The following is a 14576-nucleotide window of genomic DNA, read 5'->3' as shown; positions in this document are numbered from 1 at the left end:
GTGGGTGTATAGTGGGTAACTTGGATAACTCACAGTCACATAGAATCATGCATGTAAGTGACTTTTGTCAGCTTGGAAAAGGGGAGTGTTTGTATGGTTTGTTTGATATGAAAAGAGGGATGTTTGGGTTTTGAAATGTAATCAGTCTGATGTCACACCTGGCTTTCCATTGTCATGTGACTATACCATGAAGCTGTCTCTCTCTAAAAGCATACAATTTAGTTTACAATGCAACTTAAAAAGCCATTCACTGAGAAGATACTGATGAAGCACTGCAGTTCTTAAACATGAAACGGTTGCCTCAACTTCTGAATGGATTTAATTAAGTAAAAGAAAATTTGAGCCCCTTGTAAATATGAAACCACCAAGTTGCATTGAATCGTCTGACCTGTTAGGGAATGTAGGTGCTTTGAACATGCCTTTAATGACCTGGATACCCATCATTCACCAGTCCAATTATTAAGGTAATCTCCTCCTTTGTAAAATGTACTGAGATATTCTTTTACACAAGCAGTGCTATCTAAATATAATTGTTTTGATTGCTGTTTTTACACTGATACCATTTTTCACTTTCTGTGCTGTGCTGTTGCTAACTGTGTTCTGCAGCAGATTTGAATTCCAAGTTATTCAAATTTATTATCACCTGTATGTATGTAATTATCGGCATATCCTTATCTGCATAGCTATTCTAGTTTCACAATCCTGTAACATTCCCCTTTAGTAATTTGATTAAAAAAATACAATGATTTGGAGTAGTTCACTATATTCACTGGAAAATTTTAATGCTTGAAAACTGTCAGGATTGTTTAATGGAAAACATCCTGTGTTTTATGGAATGCACCAACAGCCTCTGGTGGCTGTAAAATAGTATTGCTGGGATTATGTAACATTCAATGCATTTAGTATACAGTGAAATCTCACAGACAGTAATGAGCAAAGATAACCAGCTATCTCATTTTTTGTTCCTGTTGTTTGAGGAAAGGATGTCAACCAAGACATTCTACAATTCCTTGAATAGTGTCATAGGATCATTAATATTCACCTACACAGGGAGACAAGACATCAGTTTAAAATCTCGTCTAAAAGACAGTAGATGAAATTTTCCCAAAAAGTGACCAAAGTTCCCTCCCACCTCATTGAAGGCATGTTTCACCACCCCACTCCCCAACGTAGATTGCTGGCATTGAGGCCCTTCCAATGGATCCTCCTTCACACCCCCCTTCATGACAACTTTATGACCCCTTTATGCACCCCATGATGTTCTTAATGTCCCCCTCAGGCCCCACCCCATTGGCACTGTCTCTGGCACCCAGGCAGTGCCCATCTGACACTAACACCTGGCACCCTGGCAATGCCCACCTGGCACTGCCAGAGTGCCAGTTGGCAATGTCATGTTTGCATTGCCAGCATTTCAGGTGGCACTGCTAAATTGGCACTGCCAGATGGACAACCCAGCCATGTCACTGAGCACCCAGGGATTCATGGCACGGCCATTGTGCTTGATCTCTGTTTGCAGAGACAAATAATGATTCCTGCTGAGTTCCTGCTGTGCCTGAGTCAGAGAATCCTGGGAATAGGAGAATCTGGCTTCAAACAGACTGGACATATTTAAGTGCTGATTTGGTTTCTGCCCAGTGAGTGCGAGAACCAGATTATCTTCGGGCACTGTGGCTGGGAGGATTCCAACAGGTTTTTGTGCTGCCCCAGCATGACTTGTGCTGGATGCAACGCAGCCAGAAAATCACAGCCAGTGTTTCAAAAAATGTACACTGTACTGCGGAACGGCATTTTCTTGTCCCGCCTGCCAGAGAGATCATAGCAGGAAAGGGGGCGGACCATCCCATTATCCGCCCCTCGCCCACTCCAAATCCCATGTCAGGCAGGGCAGTAAAATTCCAGCCACAGTGTCAGACTAAAATTTATGCTCAAACCCTGAATTTGAGCTTGATGCCAAAATCACTGACTTTGTGGCGAGAATACTTACTGATTGTGTCAGGCTGACAAAACATAAAAACAAGAATTACTCTAAGTTCTATTTACAGGAACATTGTGAATGTGTTTGTGAAAACCTCCTTCAATATTTCTAGCCAAGTTGTAAATAGGTTCCTTTAGGATGTATCTATGAATTCACTATTAATATTAGCAATAGGACGGAATTTAGTACCCTCTCCCCAAGGTAGATTTGGATCAGGGGAGTATTTAACTGGCCAGAGGATGCCAGATGTAGATCTCACTACCTTCCTACCTCTGGCACCATTAAGTCCAGGAAGAGAAGACTTGTGAATGGCCTTCCCATCCTGATGCCACCAGTATTTAACCAATGGCAGGTATGGCAGTCCTCACCTGCAAAGCCCAAAAAGCAAACACTGTTGAGTTTGCCCGCGGACTCACAGGTCAATCCCTCATTCAAAGGCATTTAGTACTCGATCAAAGGCACAGGCATTGAAAAGTGGACAGAACCACCCCCCCCACCCCGCCTTGCCCATTCTTCTACACCCTCACCTGCCCTGCAGCCAGCAACCCCCTTTCTTCGATTCCCATGTGCTATCATGCAAGTGGCCTGAGTCTCTTGCTGAGGCTGAGCCTCTGGTGGGTGCATTGCCAGTAGAACCATCCCTCCCTGGTGGCAGTAAGGAGCCTTCAGCCTCTGAACAGCATCTCCTGGGGTGCAGGTTTTCCATGCCCAGTTCTTTGAGCCTGGGCAAGGCCTGATTGGCACTTAATATAGTGGGTTTTTCTTATCTGAGGCAATGTGGGGGTCTCACTGGCTCTCCAGCTGGTGGGCAAGATCCCTGATGCCTGGATTAAATTCCGCCTATCGTAACCAGAGGAATTCTTACCCATCAAAGTACTTGTCTCATTAGTTTGTGTGAACTTTACAGACTACGACATATGGAATGATATTTTTAATGATCATGGAATCAACTTTATATCTTGTATATGATGTGTTAAGCAGTGGAAACATAGTTCCTAGCACAGTGCAATGTTTTGGGTCACTGCTCCACATTTGTGCTGCACAGGTCTATGATCGCATATTGGCTGTGTGCTCCAGAGAAGGGAACACTATTGAACTTGATAAATCAGTTGCCGCAGAAGGAAACGTCGAAGTTTGGTTGAATTCCCTGCTTAAGGAATCTCAAAGTTCACTACACAGCATTATTCGTAACGCTGCCTATGTAATACAAGAAGAACACTTCAATCTTATTGAGTTCCTGAACACTTTCTGTGCCCAGGTAAGTTGGGAAATCATATAATTAGAATGCTGTTTTGTTCTTACCTATTATAAAAATATCTTTTGAAATTATTGTGGTCAAAATTTAGCCCCCAACCTCACCCCTGCAGAGTCATAATACAGATATTAATGAAATTGTTATTATTGCCATCACAGGTTGGCCTTCTTGGAATTCAGATGATTTGGACTAGAGATGCACAAGATGCTTTGAGACTTTCAAAAGCTGACCGTAAAATCATGCAGACAACAAACCACTACTTTCTGGAAATTCTTAATATGCTGATCGATAGGACAACCAAAGATTTGGATCTTAATGAGCGTGTGAAATATGAGACTCTCATTACCATCCATGTCCATCAGAGAGACATCTTCGATGAGCTGGTAATCTTGACAACGGTGGTTGCAATATTCTTTTCCTTTTGTTAATCTGTACAGACTTTTTTTGGTGGATGTCATGTTTGTGTCATACCTTTAACATAGAATTTTACTGTAAATATTTCAGAGACTCATTCTGAAAATATGACTCAAAAACCAGTGGGGCTTACCCCCGTTTTCATGTGAATTGGGAATTTTGAATTTTTTTGACAGAATTCCAGCCCGTCTCATACGATGTAATCCACCAAAAGATTTGGAGACACAAACTTACTATTTTCACAGGTTTTTATGATGTGAAGTTATGTTCATAGACAAGATTGGCAGACATTTAATTTCTCAATCAGTTAATCTGGAAAAAATAGCAAAATAAATTTTGATCATCGATCAAAGGTGTCACCTAGATTAAAAAAACTTACAGCGTTCTTAAATCATTAGGTTTTGTTCCAACGAAATTGCATTTTTTATCCTCTTCCCTTTCTCTTTTTGTTATCTATCTTTTGTAATTGCGCAAGTGTATTTTCTGTGAAAATAGTATGTGCATATCTTCAAATCTTTTGGTGGATTAGATTGTATGAGATGGACTGGGATTCTGCCAAAAAAAATTCAAAGTCCCCAATTCACGTGAAAATGAGAGTAACTCCCACTGGTTTAGTGGGATTTTCAGAATAAGTGTCTGACACACAGTGCATCACAGAGTGTCCTAGCAAGAATCCTTCTGAAAATCTGTGAATGGCGCCTATTCATGTCTAGGAGGCCGGCAGCATAGCGCAGTGGCCACGTGTTGCGGGCCTCCCAATTGCTGGCCAGCCCAATCACTAGCTAGCAACACAACCCCCCTCATCACTGGCCTTCCGACCCACCCTCCAACCCTTGGTCACTGGCCTCCCAGACATCTCCGGGCAAGTCCTGACATCTCCCCGACCCCTGACCAATTCCCCTCTCCCCACCTCCCCACCCCCCACCACCCCCCCCTTACTCTGCCACAGGCTGACACTACCCAAGGGGCACCCCCCTTCTCCCTTCCTCCTGAGGTGGGAGGTGGGCCTCCATTGTTCCCTCCAGTGAGGTCAGCCACCTGTTCCTCATTAGTGGGGGGCAGTAGTAAATCCTGCTGGTGGCAGGGTGGGGAGGATGATGCTAGCAGGGGGTGGGGGGATTGGGGCTGCAAGCGGGCCTGGAGACTTCAGTCCCGGACCAGCTAATGAAGTGGAAATAGAACTTAAATATCGAAATCGGTGTGGAGTTAATGACGCACAAAATTTAAACGCATGGAGGCCATGGGGCCCAACAGGAAGACCGCAAAATGTCATCCGCTAGGGCAGTGCATGGGGCTGGAACTGAAGAACATAAGAAATAGGAGCAGGAGTGGGCCATCTAGCCCCTTGAGCCTGCCCCACCATTCAATAAGATCATGGCTGACCTGATAGTGGTTCAGTTCCACTTACCCGCCTGCTCCCCATAATCCTTAATTCCCTTATTGGTCAGAAACCTATCTACTTGTGACTTAAACACATTTAACGAGGTAGCCTCCACTGCTTCAATGGGCAGAGAATTCCAAAGATTCACCACCCTCTGGGAGAAGGAGTTTCTGCTCAACTCTGATCTAAATTGACTCCCTCTTATTTTGAGGCTGTGTCCTCTAGTTCTTTTTTTCTTTCTAAGTGGAAATAATCTCTCTGCTTCTATCTTGCCTAGCCCCTTCATTATCTATTACATCTCTATAAGATCTCCCCTCAGCCTTCTAAACTCCAAAGAGTACAGGCCCAATCTACTCAATCTCTCCTATTAAGCTAACCTCTCATCTCCGGAATCAACCTGGTGAACCTTCTGTGCACTCCCTCCAAAGCCAATATGTCCTTTCGCAAATAAGGGGACCAAAATTGCACACAGTACTCTAGTTGCAGCCTCACCAGTACCCCCAGGTCCTTCTGCACAGTAGCATGTTATAATTTTTCACCGTTAAAGTAATAGTCCATTTTAGCATTATTCCTTCCAAAGTGGATAACCTCACACTTACCAATGTTATACTCCATCTGCCAGATCCTCGCTCACTCACTTAGCCTATCCAAATCTCTCTGCAGACATTCTGTGTCCTCAATGCAATTTGCTTTCCCACTCACCTTTGTGTCATCCGCAAACTTTGTTACCTTATACTCGGTCCTCTCCTCCAGGTCGTCTATGTATATGGTATACAGCTAAGGCCCCAGCATCGATCCCTGCGGCACGCCACTAGTCACCAACTGCCAACCAGAAAAGCACCCATTTATTCCAACTCTTTGCTTCCTGTTAGACAACCAATCCTCAATCCACGCTAACACTTTACCCCCAACTCTGTGTACCTTAATCTTATGCAAGAATCACCTCCATGCTTTCTCTTGGGGGTGACATTAAGTGCAGTATTAAAGATTGAGAAGTATTCAACTTCTAGTTAGTGGGCTATTTGAGTGTCAGATCATCAACTATCCTTGCAACAATCTCACTATGTTCAGCTGTCAACAAATCATAAAATCCATACAGTTCAGAAGAAGGCCATTGGGCTCATCAAGTCTGCAATGACCGCAATCCCATCCAGATCCTATTCCTGTAACCTCACACATTTACCCTGCTAATCCCCTGACAATAGGGTTAAAGTAGCATGGCCAATCAACCTAACCTGCACATCTTTGGACTGTGGGAGGAAACCAGAATACCTGGAGGAAACCCATGCAGACATGGGGAGAACGTGCAAACTCCACACAGACAGTCACCCAAGCCAGGAATTGAACCTGGGTCCCTGGTGCTGTGAGGCGGCAGTGCTAACCATTGTACCACCGTGCCGCCTGCATGGTGAAAACAAACTGGTCACTAATTTTGATTTAACATAAATTGGAATGTTCTTTGTTTGGATCCAAATTGCAAAGTGAATTCTGTTTTGCTTTAATTTCCTATAGCACTGGATGCAGGTAAAATCTCCGATGGACTTTGAATGGTTGAAGCAATGCAGGTTCTACTTCGATGAAGATGCTGACAAAATGCAGATATCAATTACTGATGTGGATTTTACTTATCAAAATGAGTTTTTGGGATGCACTGACAGACTAGTTATCACTCCACTCACTGACAGGTACACATGTTGCTCTGCCCTTGAATTACACTGCTATCAGTCAATCAGATTTTAGTGTTATGTTAATATTGGAATCCTGTCACAGTGAAATGCATGCTCTAGTTGTAAGTGACAGCAGTTGTTACTAATGATAATGCATTATTCTTAAGTATATAGGAACTGGTTTCCACTGATTTGGGGGGAGAGGAAATGGATGTCTGTGTCTGCATTATGTGAATAAACTAATGTTAAAGAAAGGTTGGCTGTAGCTTCCTTATTTATTCTATGAATGAACAGTGAGTAATAACACATTACTGGAATGCATTGCACAGTGGCTTAGTGGTTAGCTCTGCTGCCTCACAGCGCTAGGGACCCGGGTTGAATTCCCAACTTGGGATATTGTCTGTGCAGAGTCTACATGCTGTCCCCGTGTTTGTGTGGGTTTCCTCCAGATGCTCCTGTTTCCTCCCACAGTCCGAAAGACATGCTAGTTAGGCACATGCTAAATTCTTCCTCAGTGTAACCAAACAGGCGCCAGTGAGATGACTAGTGAATTTTCACAGTAACTTCACTGTAGTGTTAATTTAAGCCTAATTGTGACACTAATAAATAAACTTTAAAACAAAATGCTTTCTTGTTACATATCCTTTGTAGCCTAATACTGCCCTACCTTTTTTCTTACCCACTAATTATTCCTACTTATCAAACAGCAAGAAACTTTCAATGCTGTTACCCAGGATTATTCAAAAGTATTCTGCAAGTGTTGCTAATTCAGATGGAACAACTAATTTGGATTCATATAAGCAGTTTATTCTGAACATGACCATTAAGCTCAAAACATTAAGATTCCTGCCAAAGCTACAGCAGTTGCCGGAATTCAGTTTCAGTCTCTACTCCTGGCATGTCAGTAACTCAGCTATCTGACTCTATTGCCTGATTGTTTTTCGCCCCTTTCCCCTTATTTTTACCTTTGACACTGAGGAAAATCAGAGGTGGTTTTGCAGTTGCTGCATCAGTTGTGAGCACCAATTACCAAACACTCCCAGATCAAGAATCATATGAGCCTGATACAGATTAAAGGTTCAATCTATTGCACCCAAAAGCAAGTGTTATGCCTCTACTCTCTGAGGAATAGTTTCTGTCGCATCAGAATCTATTTCTTTATTTCCACCTTGGCCATGGACTGTCCTCTCTGAGTGAAACTATTCATTTAGTTGATGTGTGGGCTGCTTTGTGCTGTGGTCCGTTCACAAAATGAGATTTCCCAAACACTTACACGAACCGACCCAGTACTTTCCCGTACTTTATCCCCCTACTCCCACACATTTGCCATGGCTAATCCATTTACCCTGCACATCTTAGGACACTATTGGGCAAATTAGCATGGCCAATCCACTTAACCTATACATCTTTGGACTGAGAAAGAAAACCAGAGCGTCTGGAGGAAATCCACGCAGACGCAAGGAGAATGTTCAGACTCCACACAGACAGTCACCCAAGGCCAATAATGAAATTGGGTCCCTGATGCTGTGAGGCACCATGGTGCCACTGTGCTGCCCACTGGCTCTGATTTTATTATAGTTAATCCTAGAGGGTTTCCCTTACCTTGTCAGGAGAAGCTGGGTCATACATCTCCTGAAATACCATGTTAATGGGTGTCTTGATTATTCTTCTTCCTCTTATTAGTGTATAGGTGGGATATGTTTTAAATTCTTTGATAAGGGCAAGCCTGATTGATTCCTTTGATATGGTTGGAGAGGAGGGAAGTTTATTGTATTGTGAGCCTAGGCAAGGTGTATGAATCCTGCTTCCTGCTTCCTATACATGAGAGTATACACTTCCACGTCATATCTTGTACTGATGGCAGTATTCTGATATTTTACCCTCTTCTAAGTTATCCTTTTATTGCTTGGAGATCCTGTGATGCTGAGTTAGGCCCTGCTTACTTCATAAGAAATCCCATATGTTATGTAGCTCTGTCTCTGTAATCCTGTGGAGAAGGGTGCACAGTGTGTGGCTATGTGTTCATGGTTTATCCTGTTATCCTGAGATCCCCACTCTATCTGGTATCCTTTCTTTATCCATAAGAGAGGAGAAGACAACTACAATGATTGCAATGAGTGCTTTTTTGGATTATTGTATGAATTTCTTTTTTATTCATTCATGGTACATGGGTGTCACTGGCTGGCCAGCATTTATTGCCCATCCCTAGTTGTCTGACGGCAATTGAGAGTCAACCACATTGCTGTAACTCTAGAGCCACATGTAGACCAGACCGGGTAAGGATGGCAGATTTCCTTCCCTAAAGGACATTAGTGAATCAAATGGGTTTTTCCGACAACTAATATTGATTTTATGGTCATGATAAGACTTTTAATTCCAGACATTTTTTATTGAATTCAAATTCTACCATCTGCCGTGACAGGATTGGAATCCAGGTCCCCAGAACATGAGCTGAGTTCTGGATTAATAGTCTAGTGATAATACCACTGAGCCATTGCCTCCCCTCTTTTCTGTATGCTTATGTGGAATAATGATTATTCCACTGTTTTGGAGGATTTATTATGTCTTGTGGTAAATGTAAAATGAGAACTTTAAAAGAAAACATCTTTTTTGGAAAATATCTTGGCAATATGATCAACAAACCATTCTTGCAGATAATACTTTATGTGCAGAGTCATTGAATATCTGCTTCATTTCTGATTTCACAGAATCATAGAATCCCTTCCATGCAGAAAAAGGCCATTTGGCCCATCAAACCAGCCAGCCAGCTAATTTTTGATATGATCAAAATAGTGACCTAGAATTTCCTGCAACTGACAACAAACCGCCCAGTTCCTATCCCTGTAACCCCATGTATTTACCCTACTAATTGCCCTGATACGAAGGAGCAATTGAGCATGGCTAATCATAAGAACATAAGAACATAAGAAATAGGAGCAGGAGTAGGCCATCTAGCCCTTCGAGCCTGCCCCGCCATTCAATAAGATCATGGCTGATCTGTTGTGGCTCAGTTCCACTTTCCCGCCCTCTCCCCATAACCCTTAATCCCCTCTCTTATCAAGAACCCATCAATCCGCTTCTTAAAAATATTTAGCGAGGCAGCCTCCACCACTTCAACGGGCAGAGAATTCCAGAGATTCACCACCCTTTGAGTGAAGAAGTTCCTCCTCAACTCCGTTCTAAACTGCCTCCCCTTTATCTTGAGGCTGTGCCCCCTAGTCCTACTGTCTTTTTTGAGCGGGAAGAGTCTCTCCACCTCTATCCTATCCATCCCATTCATCATCTTATACGTCTCAATGAGATCTCCCCTCATCCTTCTAAACTCTAATGAGTACAAGCCTAGTTTATTCAGCCTCTCCTCATAGCTCAATCCCCTCAACTCCGGTATCAGCCTAGTAAACCTCCTCTGCACTCCCTCCAGGGCCAAAATATCCTTGCGCAGGTGCGGCGCCCAAAACTGCACACAGTACTCCAGCTGCGGCCTCACCAATGCCCTATACAGCTGCAGCAAGACCTCCCTACTTTTATATTCAATCCCCCTCGCTATGAAGGCCAGCATCCCATTCGCCTTCCTGACCACCTGCTGCACCTGCAAGCTGGGTTTTTGCGACTCATGCACAAGGACCCCGAGGTCCCTCTGCACCGTCGCCTGCTGCAGTTTTTCGCCACGTAAGTAATAGTCCTTCCTACCATTCTTCCTACCAAAGTGGACCACCTCACACTTGCCAACATTAAATTCCATTTGCCATTTCCTGGCCCATTCGCCCAGCCTATCTAGATCCTTCTGCAGACTCTCCACACCCTCCGCACAATTTGCCTTTCCCCCAATCTTGGTGTCATCAGCAAATTTCGACACCCTGCACTCGGTTCCCTCCTCCAGATCACCTATATAAATGGTAAATAGCTGAGGCCCCAGCACCGATTTGGATGTCATATCTTCACTGTGGATATTTAAATCAGCTTTTAGCAAATGTGAACAGGGTGCATGATCTAACTTACACTGCTCATGGCCCATTTCACCATTGCAGGAAATTCTAGGTCACTATTTTGATGATATCAAAAACTAGCTGGCTGGCTGGTGATTTTGTCTACAAGTGGTATTCCCATGGAATAATTTTTTTGGATTGCAGTTATTGGCTTATCCTTTTCTACATTTCATTCCCTTGAGACCTGAATGCATTAAATTCAATTCATGCTGTGAATGATTTTTTTATTTCAGGTGCTATATCACTTTAGCCCAGGCAATGGGGATGAATATGGGTGGTGCTCCCACAGGCCCAGCTGGCACAGGTAAAACTGAAACTGTCAAAGACATGGGCAAATGCTTGGGAAAGTATGTGGTGGTGTTCAACTGTTCAGATCAGATGGACTTCCGAGGCCTCGGCCGAATCTTTAAAGGTAATGGATGTCGGAAAATTGCCAATCTGATCTGTTGTGGCTACACAATGACATTGAATCAATCTATGCTATTTTTATTCATTATTGTTAGGACTGGCACAGTCAGGTTCTTGGGGATGTTTTGATGAATTCAATCGGATAGATTTGCCTGTACTTTCAGTAGCTGCTCAGCAAATAGCCATTGTCCTGACTTGCAAGAAGGAACGCAGAAGATATTTTACATTTCCAGACAGTAATACAATAGAAATGAATCCAGAGTTCGGCATCTTTCTTACGATGGTGAGAATCAAACACTTGTTAAGCAGCTGGATTTAGTTTATAGATAAAAGAGCCTAATTGATGGGCTATAAATAGTCAACCATTAAATTATTGGTGCAACATTCCCTCTTGGTTAGATTCTCTGTTTATATCTACTTAATCTGTCATGAAGATTCAATGAACAGACCCTCCACTGAACCAAACAACTAGCAGCATCATGATTTGTTCTGGAGTAGTATGTAAAAATTTGTATTTACTGCAAATTTTAGGAATTTGAAGGTGGAATATAGGATGAAAAATAAAAATATGAAGACAAAAGTCGAAGATTGCAGTTTTTAAAATTTTATTAAACGTACCGATTGAAACATGTACAAAGCAAACCTGATACCTCTGCCCAGCCAGTGGATATATTTCAAACAAGAACAGAAGATACTGGAAAAGTACAAAAGGTCTGGCAACATGTAAGCAGAGAACTCTCTCTTCTTACAGATGCTGCCAGGTCTGCTGAGTTTTTCCAGTATCCTCTGTTCTTGTTTCAGATTTCAGCATCCACAGTATTTTGCTTATTTCAACGCGTATGTTTGTTATAATATTACCTAGGAAATATTCACTTGTATGGAAACTGCAGGTTTAACAGAGACAAAATAATTTACATCCCACAGTCATGCTAAAGCACTATAGATAAATTTTCCAAGTCCTTGCCATGGACAAGTATTTCGACCGCTAGCAGTATGTATTGACTGGGGTGATTGGGAGCCGGTTAGCTCAGAGTGACACCAACAGAGGAGGTTCACTTCCCACGACTGGGGTTATTCATGCAGTCCTGTCTTCTCAACCTTGCCCCTTGCCTGATGTGTAGTGATCCTCGGGTTAAATTACCACCAGTCAGCTCTCCCCTCAAAGGGGAAAGCAGCCTATGGTCATCTAGGACTATGGTAGCTTTACTTTTGTTAGTGTAAAACTGATCTGAATGAAGTAAAGCAGATTGTGAATGACTGGAGAAAGTATTTGCACTCCGTTGTGTTTGACACTCTGGGTAGTGTTAATCCAATGCCGTGTTGAATCTGGTTTGCGAAGTGTCCTGCGTCTGTTTGATGCCTTTCAAACCATTCCTTAGTTAAAATATTTAGAAAGAAAGTTCTGACCTCCCCACTGTCTAAACATTTAGATTTATCAATTGTTGGATTAATAATTCTTTGCATGTGGGCATCTCATCACGTGTATGCATGTATCTGGATACAGACGTGGATGTACCTGGACACACGCACATGTGTATCTGGACAGTCAGCACTCTCTAAATAGGATGGCTAAAGTTGTAGCCATTGGAATTCTGCAATGAAGTCACGACCAATAAATGTTTTTTTTTCTTAATCTGCATGTAATGTATGGTTTTGTGTTTGACTAAAATTTGATTTTTTTCATTCAACAGAATCCAGGTTATGCTGGGCGACAGGAACTTCCTGAAAACCTCAAGATTAATTTCCGGTCAGTGGCTATGATGGTCCCAGATCGACAGATCATCATCCGTGTTAAGCTGGCAAGCTGCGGATTCATAGACAACATAATCCTGGCTTGCAAGTTCTTTGTGCTTTACAAACTGTGCGAGGAACAGCTTTCTAAACAGGTTTGCTGACCAGCTGTAGTGATGTTTCTGAGAATAAGATGAAATGGTGCATTTATGTTTGTGGTCTCTGGATGAGTAGAGAACTTAAAGCTAAATTTAATAGAAGTGTCATATGTCAAATCTAGGGGTAATAATACAAAAAATATCAAGCAGAATAAAAAAAATTAGAGGTAAAGCAAAAAGGTTTAAGCAACTAGAATAAATTAAGGCTAACAAGGAACTTAGGGAAATAATAGTTTATTAACACATATTAAAAATTATACAAAGATCAAAGAAAATTACAGCAGGCCCTTCGGCCCTCCAAGTCTACACCAGCCACGCTGCCCGATTTAACCAAAACCCTCTACCCTTCCGGGGACCAGATCCTTCTACTCCCATCTTATTCATGTATTTGTCAAGATGTCCCTTAAAAGTCATTACCTTAACTGCTTCCACTATCTCTCCCAGCAACGACTTCCAGGCACCCACCACCCTCTGTGTAAAAAATCTACCTTGTACATCCACTTCAGTTAAAGAAAGGGTAGGGATGATTAGATGTGAATTGTGATGAAGGAATTGCAGAGACACCAAATGACTACTGTGCCTCAAGTTTTTACAGGAGATTATGGTGGTGCAACTTAATGATACAAGAGGTGGAGAAGTTAGACAGAAAGAAACTAATAATTAAATAGTTCCTGATAAAGGCACCTGGTCATCTCATCGAGGGAACAATGAGCAAATGGAAAATATAACATATAGGACTGGATGCAATCTTCAAAATATTCTTGAGTATTGAGATTTTGCCACTGGACCAGAAAGTTGCCAATGCTGATGTGAAATTACACCAGTATCTTCCAATACTGCCCACCATGGTGGATCTGGAATCTCACTGGAAGCCAGTGCAAAACCAATTTGTATCCCACCATTGGGATACAGATGAATGCCAAACCCAAATTTTCCTCTCCAAACCCAATTCTTTGTGACACCAGCAGGAAAACACTTTAGTCCACAACATGTCTGGATCAATATGGGGTGCAAAAGTTGGGACTTACCTGAATAAGGCCTGGACTGCATCTGGAGTTTGGGATGGAGACTGCCAAAAATGCTGAACTCTGGAAAATTATGGCAATGGGTAGGGGAGCATCTGTCAGGTGGATCTTCCAGCTTCAATGCCTTTGAGGAGGTTCATCTTCTTTCTGCAGTGGTGGATCAGAGATATTAAATGTAGCATCTGGGAGTGAAGGAATAAAATGGCCATCAAGCCAGCCCCACCATAGAAGATGGCGCAAAAAACCTTGGATACATATTTAATTATGCCAATGTCAGAAGATATTGAATGGTTTCCTGGTGGTCTCCCCATCAGTACCTAACCCTAATCCCACCACAGGACTTGGTTCTGGATGGGAGAATTCTGCCCTTCATTTCTAAAAGCTTTTCCACTCTCAGTGTTAAACTGATTGGGTATATCCTCGCACCCTTTCCTGAACAAGGATATAGCATTTGCAAAGGTAGAGCATCTCCAGTCCTTTCGGACAAGCACTCTATATCTAAAGAAGATTGGAAAGTTTTGGGCTTTCCCTCTGTAATTTCCCCCCGCTTGGGTGCATGACATCCGATTCAGGTGA

General features: G+C 42.6%; 1 protein-coding gene across 1 annotated transcript in view; it reads left to right on the top strand.

Annotated features, from left to right (window-relative positions):
• LOC145342419 (dynein axonemal heavy chain 5-like) overlaps positions 1–14576 on the top strand; it is a 230601-nt gene that overhangs the window by 90851 nt on the left and 125174 nt on the right. Inside the window, exons 35-40 of the mRNA XM_080187984.1 lie at positions 3021–3233; positions 3389–3613; positions 6538–6710; positions 10912–11090; positions 11182–11369; positions 12778–12972. Coding sequence (XP_080044110.1) covers positions 3021–3233; positions 3389–3613; positions 6538–6710; positions 10912–11090; positions 11182–11369; positions 12778–12972 — 1173 coding nt within the window. The remainder of the gene's footprint in view (positions 1–3020; positions 3234–3388; positions 3614–6537; positions 6711–10911; positions 11091–11181; positions 11370–12777; positions 12973–14576) is intronic.

Source organism: Carcharhinus amblyrhynchos, chromosome 4, assembly GCF_965287045.1.
Source record: "Carcharhinus amblyrhynchos chromosome 4, sCarAmb.v2.hapA, whole genome shotgun sequence".
In the NCBI taxonomy this organism is placed as follows: domain Eukaryota; kingdom Metazoa; phylum Chordata; class Chondrichthyes; order Carcharhiniformes; family Carcharhinidae; genus Carcharhinus; species Carcharhinus amblyrhynchos.
This window is presented reverse-complemented; position numbering and strand designations above follow the sequence as displayed.